Below are 21,190 nucleotides of genomic sequence, written 5' to 3'. Positions count from 1 at the left end.
TAAATACATACCAAGACACCAAGACATTGGTAAATACAGATCAATCTCAAGGAATAAGGCCCGAATGTCTGTCTTTACCTTACTGACCCAAACCAGCAGCCATTCCTTTCTTCCTTGAGAATTCAGCGAGTAATGTGATGAATGTTTCTGGCTGGGTTTAAGCGTAGAAAATTTATTGCAGCGGGTGCCATCATATTAATCTGTCACATAAAAAGTGAGTTTTCTGGTACACAGTATCTAGGATCAAATCTCTGCTCTTTATTAAATGGGTAACCCCTCCTCCTTCACATTATTAGAACTAAATTTCTGGGCCTACGTGTATTAAGACGAGACACTCTACTAAATAAAGGAACTCTGTAAAAAAAAAACCTAAGACAGAGAAAGTATCATGAATGCTTGTTTCTGCACTACAGATGTCCAGCAATGACCCACTTCCCTGTAATCTTAAGAAATCAGCAGGGGGGAGGTAATATGGCGACGGCCTGAGAAGTCGCTAACAGCGACTGCTCTGATAGCATCGTCGGCAAAGGTAGGATTTTCTGCCTTTAGCAGGCCAGTCAATAAGGGGGGGGGGGGCACCAAAGAAGTTATTACAGTTTAATTTGGGTTAACAATTAGAGCAAAGGTGACACGGACTAGCGGGGCGCCAGAATTCCCAGGCGGCGCCAGGCAAGGCGAGTGCGCCGGGCATTGTCCTCCGCCCGCCCGGGAAGGCGGCTCCTCCGCCGGTTGCAGAGCGCGGCGGGCAGAGGACCCGGAGAGAGCACTTTAGCTCGGGGGCTGCCTCTTGGGAGTTGCCAGGGTCCACCGCGACCCTGAGGGTGGATCCAAAGACTTCTTGAGTATAGCTCTCATTGGATCAAAGGACTTGGAGCTAGTTTTCATTTTTGAGAAATCCTTTAAAAAAGTCTGGAGGGCGGGGTTTCCCGGAAGATGGCGCCCGGAGAAGCAGAAGCGGCCAGCCTTTGAGCTCCGGACACATCTCGTGTAAACAATAGGATTTTCTGCCTTTAGCAGGCCATCCAATAAGGGGCCATAACGGTCATACCAAGGATGTTTCTATAACTTAATTTGGGTTAAGAATTAGAGTAGGGGGAAAAAATTCTTTTTTCTTCCTTTTAATTTTCAAGCATACATCCTTCCCGCCGCCCGCCCCCCCTCCCCCCATAAGCAGTGCCTGGGACCAGCTACTAGCAGGATACCCCATACCACCAAACAGGGTTTTTTTTTTTTTTTTTTTTTTTGTTAATTCACTGATACACATTTGGGAAGTTCCTCGCACTGCTCTTTAATTACAACTCTTCTTCCTATCTTCTCCCTTTTCTCTCTCTTATCTCTCTCAATCTCTCTCTCTTTTTTTTTTTTTTTTTTTAATCTTGTCATACACGTCTTTCTTCTTTGACTTTCTGAATTTGTGAATTACTTTGGGGAAGAAATCTGACCCAGAGTGGACTCTCTATGTGTGTATCTCTGCTCTAGTTCCCTTTACACTCTTGTCACCCTTAGAATATACACTGGATAGTAAATTTGCATAACTGTCTATTCTTGCTATCCTCTCTTCCTTTTCTCTTTCTTCACTGGGATTTGGTTACTATTTTTTCACGGACTGGAGAAATTGTTTGGCTAACTGGTAACGATTAAACTCCTTCAATACTTACTTCAGTTGCTACGGTTATTCCGGAGGTTGGTGAGTGCAATTGTCATAAAGGTATTTAGTACAGTGTTACTTGTGCTCAAAACACAACAACTGAGGAACAACAGAACATTAAAAAAAAAAAAAAAAAGAGAGAAACACATAAATTAAAAAAAAAATGGGTAGATTAAAAACAAATAAAACTGCTACCCCAATGAATGAAGACAAGAGCCCAGAAGAAACCACAAATCAGTCAGAAGTAACCATAGATAAGAAAAGTATGCAAGCAATAATAAACTTATTAATCACAGAAATGAAAACAACATTGGAGGAAAGAAATGGCAGTATTAGGGAAACAACAGTTGAGACCCCCAAGGAAAATACTGATTATCTTGAGACAATTAGAGAACTGAAAGCTGAAATAGCTGTAATGAAGAAAGAAGCTGAGGCAAGGGAAAGCAGACTAACAGAAGCAGAAAACAGAATTAGTCAGACAGAGGATGAGTTAGAGAAAACTAAGAAAGAGGTGAAAGAGCTTAAAAAGAGATTGAGAGACACTGAAAACAACAACAGAGACATATGGGATGATCTCAAAAGAAGTAACATTCGTATAATTGGCCTGCCAGAGGAAGAAAGAGAGGAAGGGGAAGCAAACATCCTAGAGGAAATAATACAAGAAAATTTCCCAGACCTGAATAACAGAAAGGATATCAAGGTGCAAGAGGCCCAGAGAGTACCAAACAGAATCAACCCAGACCTGAAAACACCAAGACACATCATAGTCACAATGAGAAGAAGTAAGGATAAAGAAAGGATCCTAAAGGCTGCAAGAGAGAAACAAAAAGTCACATACAGGGGAAAACCCATAAGACTTTCTGCAGATTTTTCAACTCGAACTCTAAAAGCCAGAAGGGAGTGGCAAGATATCTATCGAGCCCTGAATGAAAAAGGGTTTCAACCAAGGATTATATATCCTGCTAGACTTTCATTCAAGCTAGATGGAGGGATCAAAACCTTCTTAGACAAACAACAGTTAAAGGAGGCAACTATCACCAAGCCGGCCCTGAAAGAGGTATTAAAAGACCTCTTATAAACAAGAACATCACTATAATACTTGTAATATATCAGAGCAAACAAATTGTTTTTTAGAACAATGGCACTACAATACATTAAATCCATAATATCAATAAATGTCAATGGCTTAAACTCACCCATCAAAAGGCACAGGGTGGGGGGATGGATCAGAAAACATAACCCAACCATATGCTGCTTGCAAGAATCCCATCTGTCACAACAAGATAAACACAGACTTAAAGTGAAAGGATGGAAAACTATCATACAGGCTAATGGTCCACAAAAAAGGGCAGGAACAGCCATTCTCATCTCAGACACGATAGATTTTAAATTAAATAAAGTAATAAAAGATAGGCAAGGACATTACATAATGATAAGAGGATCAATCAGCCAGGAAGACTTAACAATTATTAACATCTATGCACCCAACGAGGGACCATCTAAATACATTAAACACCTATTGAAAGAATTTCAAAAATACATCAATAGTAATACAATAATAGTGGGAGACTTCAATACCCCACTCTCACACTTAGACAGATCAACAAAGAAGAGAACCAATAAAGATATAAGAGAATTGAATGAAGAGATTGACAGACTAGACCTCTTGGACATTTTCAGACTCCTCCACCCCAAAAAACTGGAATACACCTTCTTTTCAAATCCACACAACACATACTCAAGGATAGACCACATGTTAGGTCACAAAGACAGCATCAATAAATTCAAGAGCATTGAAATCATCCCAAGTATCTTCTCAGACCACAGTGGAGTAAAACTAACTTTTAACAACAAACAGAAAATTATTAAAAGACATAGAATTTGGAAACTAAACAACATGCTCCTTAAGAACCACTGGGTCAGACACTCACTCAAACAGGAAATTCAAATGTTCCTGGAAACTAATGAAAATGAAGACACAACCTATCAAAATATTTGGGACACAGCTAAAGCAGTACTGAGAGGGAAACTTATAGCTATACAATCACATATTAAACACCAAGAAGAAGCCCAAATGAACGAACTTACTACACACCTCAAGGACTTAGAGGAAGAGGAACAAAGGAACCCTAAAGCAACCAGAAGGACAGAAATCACTAAAGTTAGAGCAGAAATAAACAACATCGAAAATAAAAGAACCATACAAAAGATCAATGAAGCCAAATGTTGGTTCTTTGAAAGATTAAACAAAATTGACAAACCCCTAGCCAGACTCACCAAACAAAAAAGAGAGAAGACTCAAATTAATAGAATTGTCAACGATACAGGAGATATCACAACTGACACCACAGAAATCCAGAGAATTCTGCGAAACTTCTATAAAGAACTATATGCCACCAAGCTAGAGAATCTGGAAGAAATGGAACAATTCCTAGAAACCTATGCACTTCCAAAACTGAACCAAGAAGAACTACAAAATCTAAATGCACCAATCACAGACAAAGAAATTGAAACCGTTATTAAGAATCTCCCCAACAACAAAAGTCCTGGACCAGATGGCTTCACAAACGAATTCTACAAAACTTTCAGGAAACAGTTAATACCCATACTTCTTAAGCTATTCCATAAGATTGAAGAAACAGGAATACTCCCTTCCACCTTTTATGAAGCCAACATCACCCTGATACCAAAAGCTGATAGGGACAGAACAAAAAAGGAAAACTACAGACCAATATCTCTGATGAACATAGATGCCAAAATATTAAACAAGATCTTGGCCAACCGGATACAGCAACACATCAAAAAGATTGTTCATCATGACCAAGTGGGATTCATCCCAGGAATGCAAGGCTGGTTCAACATCCGTAAATCAATCAATGTCATTCATCACATCAATAAAAGCAAAGCCAAAAACCACATGATTATCTCAATAGATGCAGAGAAAGCCTTTGACAAAATCCAACACCCATTCATGCTCAAAACTCTACAAAAAATGGGAATAGATGGGAAATTCCTCAAGATAGTGGAGTCTATATATAGCAAACCTACAGCCAACATCATACTCAATGGAGAGAAGCTGAAAGCATTCCCCCTCAGATCAGGGACTAGACAGGGCTGCCCACTGTCACCGTTACTCTTCAACATAGTATTGGAAGTTCTTGCCATAGCAATCAGGCAAGAGAAAGAAATCAAAGGGATACAGATTGGAAGGGAAGAAGTCAAGCTCTCACTATTTGCAGATGATATGATAGTATACATAGAAAGACCTAAAGAATCCAGTAGAAAATTACTGGAAGTTGTTAGGCAATATAGCAAGGTATCAGGCTACAAAATCAATGTACAAAAATCAGTGGCATTTCTTTATGCAAACACTAAATCTGAAGAAGAAGACATCCAGAAATCACTCCCATTCACTGTTTCAGCAAAATCAATCAAATACCTAGGAATAAAGTTGACCAAAGAAGTGAAAGACTTGTATGCTGAAAACTATGAGTCGCTACTCAAGGAGATAGAAACTGATACCAAGAAATGGAAAGATATCCCATGCTCATGGATTGGAAGAATAAATATCATCAAAATGAACATTCTCCCCAGAGCCATATACAAATTTAATGCAATACCCATCAAAGTTCCACCAAGCTTCTTTAAGAGAATAGAACAAACACTACAATCATTTATCTGGAACCTGAAAACACCTAGAATTGCCAAAACCATCTTGGGGAAAAGAAACAGAAATGGAGGCATCACACTCCCAGACCTTAAACTATATTATAAAGCCATCATCATCAAAACAGCATGGTACTGGAACAAAAATAGGCACACAGACCAGTGGAACAGAATTGAAAGCCCAGAAGTAAATCCCAACACCTATGGGCATCTAATCTTTGATAAGGGGGCCCAAAGGATTAAATGGAAGAAGGAGGCTCTCTTCAATAAATGGTGCTGGGAAAACTGGGTTGAAACATGCAGAAGAATGAAATTGAACCACTTTATCTCACCAGAAACAAAAATCAACTCCAAAAGGATCAAAGACCTAGATGTCAGACCAGAAACAATCAAATACTTAGAGGAAAACATTGGTAAAACACTTTCCCATCTACACCTCAAGGATATCTTTGATGAATCAAACCCAATTGCAAGGAAGACCAAAGTAGAAACAAACCAATGGGACTACATCAAATTGAAAAGCTTGTGCACATCCAAAGAAACAATTAAACAAACAGAGAGACCCCTCACAGAATGGGAGAAGATCTTCACATGCCAGACATCAGACAAGAAACTAATCACCAAAATATATAAAGAGCTCAGCAAACTTAGCACCAAAAAAGCAAATGACCCCATCCAAAAATGGGCAGAGGAAATGAACAAAACACTCACCACAGAGGAGATCCAAAAGGCTAACAAACATATGAAAAACTGCTCTAGGTCACTGATTGTCAGAGAAATGCAAATTAAGACAACACTAAGATACCACCTCACTCCTGTAAGAATGGCATACATCAAAAAGGACAGCAGCAACAAATGCTGGAGAGGATGTGGGGACAGAGGAACCCTTTTACATTGCTGGTGGGAATGTAAATTGGTACAGCCTCTGTGGAGAGCAGTCTGGAAAACCCTCAGAAGGCTAGACATGGACCTTCCATATGACCCAATAATTCCTCTCCTGGGGTTATACCCCAAGGACTCCATAACACCCAACCAAAAAGAGGTGTGTACTCCTATGTTCATAGCAGCACAATTCATAATAGCTAAAACCTGGAAGCAACCCAGGTGCCCAACAACAGATGAATGGCTGAGAAAGCTGTGGTATATATACACAATGGAATACTATGCAGCTATCAAGAACAATGAACCCACCTTCTCTGACCCATCTTGGACAGAGCTAGAAGGAATTATGTTAAGTGAACTGAGTCAGAAAGTTAAAGATGAGTATGGGATGATCCCACTCATCAACAGAAGCTGACTTAGAAGATCTGAAAGGGAAACTAAAAGCAGGACCTGATCAAATTGTAAGTAGGGCACCAAAGAAAAAACCCAGTGGTGAGGGGTAGACATGTAGCTTTCTGGGCCAGTGGGGGGTGGGAATGGGCGGGAGGGATGGGTCACGGTCCTTTGGTGATGGGAATGGTGTTTATGTACACTCCTAGCAAAATGTAGACATATAAATCAGTAGTTAATTAATATGAGAGGGGGAAATCAATTGTATGTCTCAAAGGTTCTCAGGAGACAAACTGAATCTTTTTAATAGATAGGCTACGTATTTGATATGCGGACTCTCTCAAAAGCCTAGACCAAGTAGATTGGAGGCTTCCAATAGCACAGCTATATACAAGATACTGGGTACTGTACAGCAAACCATTACAAAGGGACTTTTCAAAGTTAACCCAATTAACAAATAATGTGATGATAATATTAACTATTGATTGTCTTTTTGAACCCTAAGACAGCAGGAACCTCACATCTTCACTATAGAGCCCCTACTTCCCCCAGTCCTGGCACCCATGGATAGGGCTCACTTTCCCGTATGCTTCTCCCAATCCATACCAAATAATATTGCATCCGCCGATCACAACCTAACCAAAGCAACGATTGCCATCTCAACATGCTTCACCTCAGAGTGTATCCAGAGACTTCACGTGTGGAATGACAACCCTTCAGCTTCATTACTCGGGTGAGACCTTTCCTTTTATAGTACACTCTAATTTCATCTCAGGTAGTTCACTTTCTAACAAAGTCCCATAACCTAGACATACACCAGTTTCTGTGAGAGAGAGCGTATGCGCACACGTATCCATAAACTACTGCAAAATATATACCTGAAAGCAGGATTACACTAGAGTTTGCAGTGAGTACCTCCCCAACACTTCCTCTCCACTATTCCAATCTTGGGATCCATGTTTGCTCAACAAATTGTTTGGCTTTGTATGTTAACTCTCTTTTCAATCACCAGGTTCCAGATGCCACCAGGATGCTGGCTAGGCTTCCCTGGATTGAAGACCCCACCAATGTGTCCTGGAGCTCAGCTTCCCCAGAGACACACCTTACTAGGGAAAGAGAGAGGCAGACTGGGAGTATGGACCGACCAGTCAACGCCCATGTTCAGCGGGGAAGCAATTACAGAAGCCAGACCCTCTACCTTCTGCAACCCTCAACGACCCTGGGTCCATGCTCCCAGAGGGCTAGAGAATGGGAAGGCTATCATGGGAGAGGGTGGGTTATGGGGATTGGGTGGTGGGAATTGTGTGGAGTTGTACCCCTCCTACCTTATGCTTTTGTTCACTAATCCTTTCTTAAATTAAAAATTTAAATAAAAAAAAAAAAAAATAAAATAAAAAAAAAAAAAAAAAAAAAAAAAAAAAAAGAAATCAGCAAACGCAAAAACGATTATTACAGAGACTGCCAAACTGGCAGACAGCCTGGCTCGGCCAGGGCACAGCCAGGAGGCCTGGAGTTGACGTAACCAAACCGCATGGAGAAGTGGCGAGCACTGCTAAGACTATCCCGGAAGTCTTGGGACACCTAAGCTTTCACTAAAGCCCTGTGAAAGGCTCAGGGATGTGGCTGGGAAACTTTCTCTCCCAAACCTTGACTCTGAACGAATTTCTTCTCCTGAACTCTTGGAAAAGTTAACAATTAGACCTGGGAGATAGCATAATGGTTATGCAGAAGGCTTCTTGTGTGTGTGTGGCTTAGCTTCCCAGGACCCAGGGTAGCTGAGCAAGACTCTGGTAAGGAAGAGAGAAGGGGGGTGACTGGTGGCGATGATGCAGCTGGTTGAGCCCCCACGTACAGTCAGTGCATCAGGTCCCAGGTTCAAGCCTTGGTCCCCACCTGCAGGAAGTGGTGCTTCATAGGTGGCGAAGCAGTGCTGCAAGTCCTTCCTTCCCCATCTCCACCTTCCCTCTCAACTTCTGTTTGTATCCAAAGTAAAATATATTTAAGAGGAGGCCGGGCCGTGGTGCACATATTACCAAGCGCAAGAACCCAGCCAGGGTCGAGCCCGGGCTCCCCACCTGCATGGGGGATGCTTCACATGTAGTAAGAAAGTCTGCAGGTGTCTGTCTTTCTCTCCCCCTTTCTGTCTTCCCCTCCTCTCTCAATTTCTCACTGTCCTATCTAATAAAAAAATTAGGAAAAAAAAGAAAATAATAATGAAATAAAAATATATCTGAGAGAAGGAAAGAAAGAAAAAAGTTATACTGAGTCACTAAAGCGGAGAACATCAGCTCCCAGGGAGCGATGCAGGTGGAGTCGCCGCACGCACCTGGGGATGAACTTGGCCTCGTCCCCCAGTCGCGCCTGGAAGTCCTGCCAAGCGCGGCCCGGGCTCTCCGGGCCCCAGGGAGCCGCCAGCGCCGCCGCTGTTTCCTCTTCGCTCTCGTCCTCGCTGCCCGGGGGCTCCAGCCCCGCCTGGGCCGCCGCCAGGGACGCTGGCTCCCGGGGTCCCCAGCTCCGGCGCCACCCCCCGCGCCGGGCCCCGCGGAAGCCGCGCGCGAACTCCTGGAAGGTGATGGCGCCGTCGCAGTCCGCGTCGAGCCGCAGGAACACGGCCTCTGCATCCGCCGGACGCACGCGCAGCTCGGCGCACAGCGCGCGGAACTCCTCGCGCTCCAGGCGGCCCGAGCGGTTCGCGTCGCAGGCGGCGAAGACCCTGCGCAGCCTGGACAGCTCGTCTGGGTCTCCGTCCGCCTCCATCACGCCCGACGTGGGAGTCTGGGACGGGGGCCGCCCGCGGGAAGCCCGGGTCCACCTGCTGCCTCCTGGAGCGCCAATCGCCACGGGCAATCTGAGCTGTCCAGCTGGTCCGGGCACTTGCGGAATGTCCGGGCGGAGCGAGGCGCGGAGGAGGGGCAGGGTCTGGGGCGGCGCGCTCCGACACTGCGTCCTAGAGCGTCCCCGCGGTCCGCGCGCCCCTACAACGCGGAGTGCGCCCCGGACTCCGCGCTCCGAGCGCCCGCTCCCGCGGCTGCTGCGCGCCCTGCGCCCCAGTCCCGGGTCCCCGCCGGCCCCGCCCCGCCCCGCCCCGCGCCGCCCTGGAGGTGGAGTGCGCGGCCCAGGTTCCCACACCTCCTGGGCTTTCCTTGCTGGGCTCCAACCCCAGCTCTGGTTTGGGATCTTGAAGATTTTTGTGTAGTTTTGTTTTGTGTTTTGTTTTGTTTTGTTTCGTTTCACTGAAAAGAGCTGAGCCACAGGGTCTTTGACACAAACCCTGAAGGCTCAGGTAAAGCCAAAAGGTTAAGTCAGCCTCGACGGGACACCACTTGATCCTGAAGACTAAGAAGGAGGGGAGGAGTCAAGAGCTCCAAGTTGATCTGAGTCATGTTCACTTTGTTCTCCTTTAACTCCAGAAAAATGTTTAAGTACAGAGATTTTTTTACAAGGCCAAGTGCTATGTTTACCAGAAGACACCCGCATACTCTGCTTTTATTGGCTTTTCTTAACTCTTTGTGGACCATCAGGTTTGTTAATAGAAACAACAGAGATCTTCAAATATAAATCATTTTTCCCAGTCCCTTTAGGTCCTCAACTGGATGGAAAGTGAAGAAAAATTCCTGGCAAGCAGCAATATTTCAACAGGTTTTTTTTCTATTACTATAAATGATTTTTAACCAGAGCACCATTCTTTTTCCTGTTTATTGCTTTCTTCTTCTTTTTTTTTAATATAGTAGGGGAAAAGTAGGGGATTTGACTGAAACATTCCCTCAGGCTAGTAGTGTTCCTAAGTACTAGAAAGATAAGTGCTAAACATCTACTTGAATAGAAGAATGGCCCTGGTAAATAATCCAATCAACACTCACAGCATGTATTTGTAAATACCACCGGTAACCTCCACATATAAATTTAAATAAGAAATTATGAGACATTCCATTGGATGCCCTGATCTTTGCAGCCTAATTGTTAAGTGGACATGTTTCTATGCAAGTGGACAGCTAATAGATTATCTTGTTAGTGCAACATAATTACTATTGATTTCAAGTTTATGTTTTTCCTGTTTATTCTAAAGGTTACTTGTTCCATAGAAAGTAATAAATGGGGCTAGTTTGCTAATGTCTTTAAAACTATGCCTGCTGTATCAGTTACAGATCATTGTACAACACAACAATGATTTAAGGTAACAACTATTTTATATCTAAGTTAATAGTTCCACTGTCATCAGGTTGGACAAAACTCAGGTAAGTGGCTTTCTGGTGGCTTTAACAGTAACCATGGCGACTGGGTAGTGGCTGCATGGTCTCAGAGGGCCTCACTCATATATCTTCATGTCAGCTAGGCCTTCTGTCTTCAGGAGGCTAGCACAGGCTTTGGTACAGTGTTTTCAAGAGGATAAAACCCAATGCATTTTTTTTTCCTAGAGAGAGACAGAGAGGCAGAAAGAGATCATTCTACAGTGGAGATTTCTTCATTGCTATGGGAGGGGTGGGGTGGGGCACTGTATTTGAACCTGGCTTATGCTCAAACCTGAGTCTTGTGATTTCATTGACCCTACACAAATGCCTTTTAAATCCAAGTTTATGTCATTGTTTGCATATAGCCCCTCTTTTTCTCTCTCTTTTTTTTTAATTTGCCACCAGAGTTATTGTGGGGATTCATGTTTGTGGGAAGAAAGATTTTTCCTTTTTTATTTTTTCTTTCTATTTTTATTTGATAGGACAGAGAAAAATTGAGATGGAAGGGGGGTAGAGAAGGAGAAAGAGAGAGACACCTGCAGCACTGCTTCACCACATGTGAAGCTTCAGCTTGCATTTGGGAAGGGTGGAGGCTGGAACCTGGGTCCTTGCCCATGGTAATGTGTGCAATCAACTGGGAGTACTATCACCTGGCACCCCCCTGTTTATTATCTTACTGATCAAGCCAAACCCTAACAATGAGGAAAAGAACTATATAAGTCATGAATACAGGGACAGGTGTTTTCTTTTTCTTGGAAAGTTAATTTTCCCACCATCCTCCTTCCATATTCTGTTTTAAGAGTCTTGGAGCTTAAATGAATCATTTTCAGTGAGATAAGCCAAAATAAGAAGGATGAATATCAGGTTATTTTACTCATAGGCAGAATCTAAGAAATAAGGACCAAAAGGGAAAGCACAAAGTAAAATTTGGACTGAATTTGGCATATTGTACCAAAGTAAAGGACTCTTGAGAAGTAGGGGAGGGGGGCTGTCTGACTGTGGGGTCCTGGTGCATGATGATGGAAAAGGACCTAAGTTGGGGGTGAGAATATTCTGCAAACACCTATAACAGGGAGATGAGAAACTGTACCCATGTGTCAACAAACCCCTAATAAAATCATAAGGAAAAAAAAAAGAATTAGAAGAAAAAAGAAGAGTCTGGGGACAACTAGGTTAAGATTACTTCTAGGGGGTCGGGTGGTAGTACAGCAGGTTAAGTGCACATAGTGCAAAGCTCAAAGACCTGTGCAAGTATCCTGGTTTGAGCCCCTCAGCTCCCCAAGGGTTGTTTCACAAGTGGTGAAGCAGGTCTGCAGGTGTCTGTTTTTCTCTCCTGTATCTGTCTTCCCCTCCTCTTTTGATTTCTCTCTGTTCTATCCAACAACAAGTGCAACAAAAATGGGAAAAATGGCCTCCAGGAGCAGTGGATTCAAGGTGCTGGCACCAAGCCCCAGCAATAACCCTGGAGGCAAAAAAAAAAAAAAATTACTTCTACCCAGGTCAAAAGTGGAGGGAGGGATAGGTAAGTAATAGATCACAGCGATAGATCATTAGTCTGAGGCCCCAAGTTTGAACCCCAAGACTGGATAAGCCAGAGCTAGATGGTGTTCTAGCATCTCTCCTCCCATTCTCCTCCTGCTCCTTCTTCTTCTCCTCCTCCACCTTCTCTTCTTTTTCTCACAGAAATATAAATATTTTAAATTAAAAAATAAAAGGAACAAGCCTCTCCTCCTCACTCTGGGACCTGAGCAGTTAGAGTGGCAGACTTCAATAAAGGGCTGAGCACTCCAGTCTCCAATAGGTACCATAGACCTCTGTGTCTTCAGCCGAGCCTGTGACCTCAGGTTGCATAGCATCAAGTTTAGAATCTGGAGCAGTCAGTTCATCCTAAGATCAACATCCACCATGTTAGACCAACCGATTTATCAGACACTTATTCCTGCACAGCATGGCAATTTGTACACAGCAGAGAGGAAAGTCAGATCACAGAGCAATGAGAAGCTGACGAGCCCTTCTCTGTTGGCCCTGGGATAGTGAACAGTAGAAGTCGTGGCTCCCAGAAGGTTGTCTTCATCTGGTTAGCAAAGGACTGAGGCCTCTAGCAATGGGTATGGCTCCAGGGGCACTGGTAAACTTCAGCACATCTTACTGGCTTCTGTTCCTAGGAGATATGACACCGAGGAGGGCAGGCAGTGGTGACCCGGGTTCAGCACACATAGTATGTAGTATGAAGTGCAAGGACCTGTACAGGGATCCCAGTTCAAACCCCCGACTCCCTACCTGCGGGGGGGTCTCTTCAAAAGCAGTGAATCAGGTCTGCAGGTGTCTTTCTATCTTCCCCTCCTCTCTATTTCTCTCTATCCTATCCAAAAAAATGGAAAAATTGGCCACCGAGATCCATGAATTTGTAGAGCTGGCATCGAACCCCAGAGATAACCCTGGAGATGAGGAGGAGGAGGAGGAAGAGGAGAAAAAGAAGAAGGAGAAGATATGACACTGACATCAATTGGGTTTTCCATATCACAGGATGCCAACAAGAGCTTCCTTCAGCGGCTAGGTGGTTAAGCGCACATGGAGCAAAGCATAAGGACCAGCGTAAGGATCCCGGTTCAAGCCTCCGGCTCCCCACATGCATGGGGACTGCTTCACAGGCAGTGAAGCAGGTCTGCAGGTAATATGTTTCTCTCCCCCTCTGGATTTCTCTCTGGTCTATCCAACAATAATGACATCATTGGTAATAATAACGACAACAACAAGGGCAACAAAAACAGGAAAGGATGGCCTCCAGGAGCAATAGATTCAATTCATAGTGCAGGCACTGAGCCCCAGCAATAACCCTGGAGGCAAAAAAAAAAAACTGCTTTCTAACTAAAAGGAACTTGAGGACACACTTCTTCATTGGCAGGACATTTCGAGCTAGGGACATTGTGAATATTGTGACATTCCTTAAGGAGAGCAGAACAAGGTTATATGGACTTCTCTCTGGGAAGTATAGACAAATCAAGAATATATATCGATATTTAGGGGGCTGAGTAGTGGCACACATGGTCGAGTGAACACATTACCAAGTGCAAGGACCTGGGTTCAAGCCTCTGATCCCTACCTAAAGGAGGGAAACTTCACAAGTTGAAACGTTGCTACAAGTGTCTCTCTGTCTCTCTCCATCTCTACTCCCCAATCCCTCTCAATTTCTCTCTGCCCTATCAAATACAAAATAATACATAGAATTTAAATATATAAGGATATATATGTGCATGTATATATATATATATATAATGCAAAATAAATATGCCATATTTTAATACTGGAACCACCTTTAATACATTCTCTTGGGTTACTGTCTTGATTTTCTTTTCATTCTCTAAAACCATAACTGGACAGCCCTTAAGCACTATTGTTTTGTTTTGGTGGGTTGTTTGTTTATCTTAGAGACACAAAGGTAGAGTGAGACTGAAAGAGTCCACAGCACCAAAGCTTCCTTCAATACAATACAATGGGGGCCAGGCTTAAACCTGGGTTGTGCACATGGCAAAGCATTGCATTATTCAGGTGAGCTATTCTGCCAGCCATACGCTCATAATAAGAAGATTGATTTGTATCTACATTGTAGATCTGAAGAAAACCTGAAGGAAGCTCTTATTGGCAACCTGTGATACTGAAACTCCAACTGAAAACCCAGTGTCATTTCTTCTCCTTTTGCCTCCAGGGTTATCACTGGGGCTTGGTGCCTACACAACAAATCCATTGTTCCTGGAGGCCATTTTTCCCCATTTTTTTGGGGTGGGACAGAGAAAAATTGAGAGTGGATGGGAAGATAGAAAGACATTTGCAGATCTGATTTACAGCTTGTGAAGTGACCCCCATGTAAGTGGGCTCCCAGGGCTTGAACCAGGATCCCTGGGCTGGACCTTGTGCTCCACACTATGTGCACTTAACCTAGTGCGGTATTTCCCTCTTTCCTTCCTTTTTTTCTCATTTCTTTCTTCTCATTCTCCTACTCCTTTCCTCCTCCTCCTTCTTCTAAACATGTTTCATTTCTCTATGTTCCACATAAGAGTGAAATCATTTAGTAGGCAAACATTTGTCTTGACTGAGAGAAGAAAGAGGTATAATGCACATTTTGCTAATTTGGAAAAATTACACTTTTTTTCTTGCTCTCAAGACTTCTCATTCATGTTTAGGACTGAAAGCTCTGGTTTATAAAGTGGCCTTTGATACTGTTTGGAGCATTATGAGAAATTCAATTTTTTAACAAAGGAAGATTAACCATATGTCACAGACAGACAATAATATTACTTATTTATTATAGAAACAAAATGCAGAGAGGAAGTTCAATCAGGTCCATGATGCTTTATTTAAAAAAAAAGGTGAGGAGCACATATGATTAAAAAGTTCACATATGCAAGAATTTTAGTCTTTGTCCTCTCTTGAGTATCTACACTATCAAATAAATTTGCTGAGACATTCTTAATGTTAAATATTAAAAATATTTCCTCAACTTGTTTTAGGAATAGTAAACCCTCTCCTGAGCTATTTAGTGCAGATGTTCAGGGGAGGACTGAGACCCAGGCTCTTGTAGGGGTGAATATGACAGTCCTTAACCTACTAATTAGCCCCTGAGTTGAATACCATTATTTGGATATATAGTTCCATCTTGACAACCTTATCTGATTTTTCTGGTGTGGGGAGAATTAGCTACAGTGTTAAGTCATACTCTGAGAAAGGCTCCTGTACTTGAAAGAAATCCTATACAGTAGATTACAACAGGCCTCCATTAGACATATCTTCCATTCATTGGCTGAGGAGGAGGTTAAGAGGGGGTGCTCATTCCTTGTTATAGGAAGCAGGTTCAATTTACAATGTAATGGCAAGGAATAAGTTCAATTACTAGCCACATCGTTGTCTAGGGTTTCCCGAAGTATTCTTCAAAAACACTAACTGCATAGATAGCTCATAGAAATTGAAACAAAAAACAAAAGCCTAAAAGATGCCATAGCCAAATATTAGATGATACAAATGCAAATAGATTTCTTGATTTCATCCAAGAAGTGATACAACAGGATTCTTGTCCCAATTTCTTTGTGCTTTAGAAATGTATCTGCTGGGAGTTGAGTGATAGCACAGCCGGTTAAGCGCACGTGGCGGCGCGAAGCGCAAGGCCTGACGTAAGGACCTGGGTTCGAGCCCCCGGCTCCCCACCTGCAGGGGAGTCGCTTCACAGGTGGTGAAGCAGGTCTGCAGGTGTCTGTCTTTCTCTCCCCCTTTCTGTCTTCCCCTCCTTTCTCCATTTCTCTCTGTCCTATCCAACAACAAGGACAGACATCAGTAACAACAATAATAACTAAAACAACAATAGAAAAACAAGGGCAACAAAATGGAAAATAAATAAATATTTTTAAAATTTTTAAAAAAGAAATTGAGCTGCTCACAAGGCTCTTCTTGCCAATAATATCTTTGACCATTTTGAGAAACATGTTCTAACAAGATTATCTTTAATTTTTAAAATCCTTGGGCAGCCACAGAAGTGTTAATCTTTCTAAAAGTGGTGCTAATGAGAGCTATAGGCAAGCTCTCCTTACCTTACAATTCATTAGCTCTGAAAGGTTGCTCTGTTATCTCCAATTCCTGGTGATTTGTTTCTGGATACTAAGATAGAAAAAGAAATGCTTATTTCTTTCTTTTCTTTCCTGAAAAAAAAATGAGAGAGATATAAAACCTTGGCTTTCCCCTGAGTACATAGCTGGGCTATTCTAAAGCTTTCCTTACTATCTTGTGATAAGTTTTGTAGAAATACCAAACCATTTGTGATAAACAAGGTTTCCTACACTTTCTGTCAACTGACTTCTACTTTCTCACTGATACATATGAAAACTTCATGTACACTGTCAAGATGACTGTTCCTAATAGATTAGCCCCAAACTTAACTCTTTCTTTTCTCCACTTTCTTATGACAAGTATTTGTGATGTATAAACAAAACACATAAAATATGAATAAAAACAAAACAAAAAGTTTACAGGACTTCTGTAAGTTGAGGAGTCATTTTTAAATACATGATTCTTCAACAGATTTTTAAAAGTACATAAAAAAATACAAAAACATACATGAATTCAGCATAATGCATAGGTGAGATTTAAATTCATGCAGAAGAAGTTATGATTGAATAAAGGATATTGAGACAATGAGGTAGAAATCCAGGAATAAAAGGTTGATCTACAAATCACACTGGATCCAAAATAAATTGCAGATAGATTGGTTTTTAACACTGAAGATAAAACCATAAAAAGGACTCTAAAAATAATATTCTAGTGACCTGTTACGTGAGCTCCCATAATGCATGCTAAGTAGTGTCCTTGAGTGACAAGTCACAATGAAATGGCTGAAACTTTGGTAGGAAAAACAATCTAACTCTTCCACTGAGACTGTAAAGTTATTTGGTTGAGGAGAGAAAAATTAAAGGAAGTTTAATATTAACATTTGCCATCAAAATAAAAAAGCTATTCAGTTCAATATACAATCAAATATAGAGAATTTGGGTGTTCATAGGAGTTGTAATGGAGATGAACGGATTTAGAAGACTTTAAAAGCTCAAATGAAGTGTTTGATTTTCTTTCTTTAATTGGGGGATATCTGAAGGTTTACAAAGTAAGGTACAGGTTTTCTCAACTTGTGGGTATGGGAGCTGGTCCTCTACTTCATAGTATGTTTAGCAACATCCTTTGTCTCTAACTACTGCGAACCAGAACCAGTAGCTTCTAACGCTCCTCAAATTGTGATAACTAAAAATGTCTCCAGACCGTGATGAATGTCCTGAGGTGGGAGGAGGTGAGAGGCACTACCATCAACTAAGAACTAATGAGCTCCAGAGTGATAAAATAAGAATAGGAGAGCTATCAAGGGAGGAGATGGGATACGGAGTTCTGGTGGTGGGAACTGTGTGGAGTTGTACCCCTCTTATCCTATGGTTTTGTCAATGTTTCCTTTTTATAAATAAATAATAAAAAAATAAGTGATACTTTGGCTGGCATAATAACTCACTTGGATAGTGCAATGCTCTGCCATGTGTACAACCCAGGTTTAAGCCTGGCCCCCATTGTATTGTATTGAAGGAAGCTTTGGTGCTGTGCACTCTCAGTCTCTCTCTGTCTCTAAGATAAACAAACAACCCACCAAAACAAAACAATGGTGCTTAAGGGCTGTCCAGCTATGGTTTTACAGAATGAAAAGAAAATCATCAAGATAGGAGCCTAAAAGAATGTATTAAATGTGGTTCCAGTATTAAAATATGGCATATTTATTTAGCATTATATATGTGTATATGCACATATATTTAATATTTATATATTTATATATTTAAATTCTATGTATTATTTTGTATTTGGTAGGGCTGAGAGAAATTTAGAGGGATTGGGAAATAGAGATGGAGAGACAGAGAGATACCTGTAGCACTGTTTCAACTTGTGAAGTTTCCCTCCTTTAGGTAGGGATCAGAGGCTTGAACCCAGGTCCTTGTACTTGGTAATGTGTGCACTCTACCATGTGTGCCACTACTCAGGCCCCTATATATTGACGTATATTCTTGATTTGTCTTTACTTAAGTGCACAAAGTATGGAGCGCAAGGGCCAGCACAAGGATCCTGGTTTGTGCCACCAATTCCCCATTTGCAGGGGGGTTAATTTGGAAGCGGTGAAGCAGGTCTGCAGGTGTCTATCTTTATCTCTCGTGCCTTTGTCTTCCCCTCCTCCCTCAATTTCTCTCTGTCCTATCCAACAACAACAACAACAACAACAATGGGAAAAGATAGCCAATAGGAGTAGTGGATTCACAGTGTGGATATCAAGCTCCAGAGATAACCCTGAAGGCAACAAAAAAGGGAGAGAAAGAGAAAGAAAAAAAAAAGGAAGGAAGAAGGAGAGAAAGAAAGGAGAATAGGAGATCTTTACATGCCATACATGGCTAATAGCCAAAATATATAAATACACCACCACACTCAGCAAAAAAAAAAAAAAAAAAACCAAATGGCCTCATTCCAAAATGGAGAGATGATATGAATAGAATATTAACCAAAGAAGAGATCCGAAAGGCCAACAATCATATGAAAAATGTCCCAAGTCATTGATTGTCAGATAAATGCAAATTAAGAAAATAGTGAGATATCACTTCACTCCTGTGAGAATGTCATACGTCAGAAATGATAACAACAAATATTAGAGAAGTTGTGGAAGTAAAGGAACCCCTTTGCACTGCTGATGGAGTGTAAATTAGTACAACCCCTATGGAGAGCAGTCTGAAAAATTCCCAGAAGGCTAGAAAATTCTCAGAAGGCTACCCTATGACCCTACAATTCCCTTCCTTTGGATATATCCTAAAGAACCTAAATACACCCATCTAAAAAGATTTGTGTTCATAGCAGCACAATTTATAATAGACAAAAACTGTAAGCAACCCAGGTGTCCAACAACAAAGGAGTGCCTGAGAAAGTTGTGGTCTATCTACACAATGGTCTATCTACACAATTCAGCTATTAAGAATAGTGAATTCACCTTCTTCAACTCATTTTAGATGGAGCATGAAGGAATCATGTTAACTGAGATAAGCCAATAAGAGAAGGTTGAATATCAGATGAAAGCACTCATAGACAGAAGTTGAGAAATAACAGAAAGAGGAAACACAAAACAGAACTTGGACTGGATTTGGTGTATTGCACCAACGTAAAGGACTCTGAGGCAGTGGGGGGTGGTGTTCAGGCCTTGGAACATAATGATGGAGGAAGATCTAGGTGGGTGTTAGAGTGTTATGCAGAAAATTGGGAAATGTTACACGTGTAACAAATACTGTATTTCACTGTTGACTATAGATTATAAACCATTAGTTCCCCCCTCCAATAAAAGAAAAAGGGGAGGGGAGGGGAGAGGAGAGGGGAAGGGAGGGGAGAGGAGGGGAAAAGGGGAGGAGAGAGGAGAGGAGAGGGGAGAGGAGAGGGGAGGGAAGGGGAGGGGAGGGGAGAGAGGAGAGCTAAAAGGAGGGAGGCACACAGGGAGGGATGAATAAGAAATCACCCTGCCCCACTAGGGAAACAGACAGGCTGGGAGTATGAATTGACCTGCCAATGCCCATGTTCAGCGGGGAAGCAATTACAGAAGCCAGACATTCCACCTTCTGCACCCCATAATGACCCTGGTTCCATACTCCCAGAGGGTTAAAGAATAGGAAAGCTATCAAGGAAGGGGACTGAATATAGAGTTCTGGTGGTGGGAATTGTGTGAAATTGTACACAATTGAATCCTATGGTCTTGTCAATATTTCTATTTTATAGATAAAAATTTTTAAAAATTAAAAAAAATCAAACTGTCTTAAGACTTTATGAAAACATGATTATCATTGGGATGGTAGGGGCACAAAACTTTGGTGGTGAGTGCAAATGCAGTGTGGAATTCTACTCCTATAATTTGATAACCTTATAAACTACTTTTAAAAAATTTTTAATCTTTGTTTATTGGATAGAGATAGTCAGAAATCAAGAAGCAAAGGGGTGATAGGTGAGAGAGACACCTGCAGCATTGCTTCACTCGCAAAGCTTTCCCCCCTGTAGGTGGAGACCAGGGGGCTTGAACCTGGGTCCTTGAGCATTGTAATACATGCACTCAAACAGGTGAGCCACTACTCGGCCCCTATAAACTACTTTTAAATCACTAATAAACAAATTTAAAAGTTCACACTTTATATTTTGTATGTAGGGAAAAGATAAAGTGAGTACAGTGAAAATCAGGCTCAAGCAGGTTTTTCCATAATTTTTTTTTTTAAGAAAGGGAGACTGCCATATGCAGTGTCTCATTTGGATGTGTCTGGAGTCTTGGATGCCTGACTACCCTATATTCTCCTACAAAAGGACCCTGAGAACTTGTTTAGAGGGTCTAGCAGGGGAGCACAGCTACTCATATACCATTGACCAAAAACACGTCCATCTCTATTAGGGGAAGGCTGTCCTCTTTGTCTGAGCATGCAGCTTCCAGAGGGACACACATGGAGTGGTGAGGGAGGAGGGGGACACCAACCTAGAAAGCCAGATCAGCTGAATCAACCCTGGCGATTGATGGGGACAAATGTCGCAGTCATATCAGCGTCACATCCTCCATAAGTTCTGTAAATCAAACATTTTTACTGAAACCATTTTTTTCTCTGCAAAATAGTTTATTTTCAATTAACACATACTGCACCATTTGTATGCTAACATATCAGTTTGCAAAATTTTTAATCTTGTCTCCTTTAGAAGAAAAGGTTTACCAAGCTATGCAAATGAGACACATTATAATTCACAAAGGTCTCTGAGAGCATTGATTATTAATAATTTAGTTAATTTAGATATAGTAGCTTTT

At 41.8% G+C, this 21,190-nt stretch overlaps 1 protein-coding gene across 2 annotated transcripts in view; it reads right to left on the bottom strand.

Moving 5' to 3' along the window:
* RASEF (RAS and EF-hand domain containing) overlaps positions 1–9,625 on the bottom strand; it is a 95,299-nt gene extending 85,674 nt beyond the window's left edge. For both annotated transcript variants that reach the window (XM_007528393.2, XM_060199502.1), the window contains exon 1: positions 8,913–9,625. In XM_007528393.2, the coding sequence (XP_007528455.1) occupies positions 8,913–9,343 (431 nt within the window). In that variant the 5' untranslated portion in view covers positions 9,344–9,625. The remainder of the gene's footprint in view (positions 1–8,912) is intronic.
* Between the last annotated feature and the right edge of the window lie 11,565 nt (positions 9,626–21,190).

This window comes from Erinaceus europaeus, chromosome 10 (assembly GCF_950295315.1).
Source record: "Erinaceus europaeus chromosome 10, mEriEur2.1, whole genome shotgun sequence".
NCBI lineage: Eukaryota > Metazoa > Chordata > Mammalia > Eulipotyphla > Erinaceidae > Erinaceus > Erinaceus europaeus.
Note: the sequence above shows the minus strand (reverse complement) of the source record. Positions and strands in the feature narration are given on the sequence as shown.